We start from the raw sequence: 1,691 nt of genomic DNA, 5'->3' as shown, positions 1-1,691 counted from the left end.
GACTTGAAATTCCTAACAGTTTACAGGCCTCTCTCCATTCCTGGTCCCATTTCTCCTGTAACCATGGAAACAAAAGGTTCAGCTCCAGCATCCTTAGGATGAGTCCTTCTTGGGTTTCCTCTTCCTATTGATTCGCTTAAATTAGGCACCACACGCAGGGTTGATCCAATACCCTTTTTTTTTTTTTTTTTTTTTTTTTTCCTTTTTTTCTCCCCTTGCCCTTTGGGGATGACATTGGAGGACAAGAGAGCGTGGTCTCAGGCAATGAGGGAGCGAGAGCAAACCGATAATTACAGGCTTATAGGCAGCAGAAATATTAAAAAATAATAATAATCATCAAAAAGAACCCCCCCAAACCCCAAAAGGAAAAAAAAAAATGGATAAGGAATTTCTCTCTCATCATGCACAGCTGGGCTGGGGGAATCTTGTCCCTGGGTGTCAGTCAGTGCTGTGCTCCCCTGGGGTGATTCACATCACTGCAGGTTGGTCCCTCTCCCCTCCCAACGGGATGTGGTGGGATCGGAGCCCTCCGTTCCGAGCAGAGGATGGGGGGTGAAATTTGGGCAGCAATACCACAGGGACACTGAGGCCATGGGCTGGGGGAGGGCAGGGTTCTGGCCAGAGGACGGACCTGGGGGTGACCCTTGTCCCGCTTTTGGCATCGGCGGCAGCCGGAGCCCAACGGGAGCGACCGAGGGATGTGGCGGGTGTGGGGAGGGTCGGAGGCTGCCAGGGGTGCAAGGAGGGAGCCACAGCCTTGCTCTGGGTGCACAACGAGATGGTTTGGGCTGGGTCCTACTTTCCTCAGCCCTTTTTACCCTGGCAGCACAATGACCTGCTCCCATGGATAACTACCATGGATACCCACCGTGGATACCTACCATGGATACCCACCATGGATAAACCACCATGGATAACCTGCATGGATAAACCACCATGGATACCCACCAGGGATAACCACCAGGGATAACCACCATGGATACCCACCAGGGATACCCACCAGGGATACCCACCAGGGATAACCACCATGGATACCCACCAGGGATAACCACCATGGATAAACCCCCATGGATAACCACCATGGATAAACTACCATGGATAAACCACCATGGATAAACCCTCATGGATAAACCACCATGGATAAACCACCATGGATAAACCCCCATGGATACCCACCATGGATACCCACCAGGGATAACCACCAGGGATAAACCCCCATGGATAAACCACCATGGATAAACCACATCCATGGGTGTAGACCTTGAGAGAAGGTTTCTAGGCCAGGGTGGACGGGGCTTGGAGCAACCTGGGCTAGTGGAAGGTGTCCCTGCCCAGGGCAGGGGGTGGGAATGAGATGAGCTTTGAGGTCCCTTCCAACCCAAACCCTTCCATGATTCCATGATAAACCTACCCTGGCTCCAAATAGGAGCTACCACACTGGGACCAAAATTTGCCACAGTTCAAGGGACTTAAAATCCACCCATTAAAAAAAAAATAATAATCCAAAACCCCACCTGGTGCAGCACAGCACTTGTGTCACCACCAGATCCCCTCAACTTTTCCTTGGCTTTCCCTGCACAGTCACAGAAAAGGTCACGATGGGCCCAAGATGAGGATTCAGGATCGGGAGCAGAGACTCTGCTTGCTTGCAGAGGGTTCCAAGGAGATGAATGCCCCCAACATCCTGCTAA

At 51.6% G+C, this 1,691-nt stretch overlaps 1 protein-coding gene across 1 annotated transcript in view; it reads right to left on the bottom strand.

Annotated features, from left to right (window-relative positions):
- Positions 1–1,552: 1,552 nt before the first annotated feature.
- Positions 1,553–1,691, bottom strand: part of LOC114073068 (potassium voltage-gated channel subfamily A member 2) — a 7,242-nt gene continuing 7,103 nt past the window's right edge. The window contains exon 2 of the mRNA XM_027910860.1: positions 1,553–1,573. Within this exon, the coding sequence (XP_027766661.1) occupies positions 1,553–1,573 (21 nt within the window). The remainder of the gene's footprint in view (positions 1,574–1,691) is intronic.

Source organism: Empidonax traillii, unplaced genomic scaffold, assembly GCF_003031625.1.
Source record: "Empidonax traillii isolate 1590-97213 ecotype Southwest subspecies unplaced genomic scaffold, ASM303162v1 scaffold5183:size8800, whole genome shotgun sequence".
Taxonomy (NCBI): domain Eukaryota; kingdom Metazoa; phylum Chordata; class Aves; order Passeriformes; family Tyrannidae; genus Empidonax; species Empidonax traillii.
The sequence above is the reverse complement of the archived record's forward strand: the minus strand, read 5'-3'. Positions and strand labels throughout refer to the sequence as shown.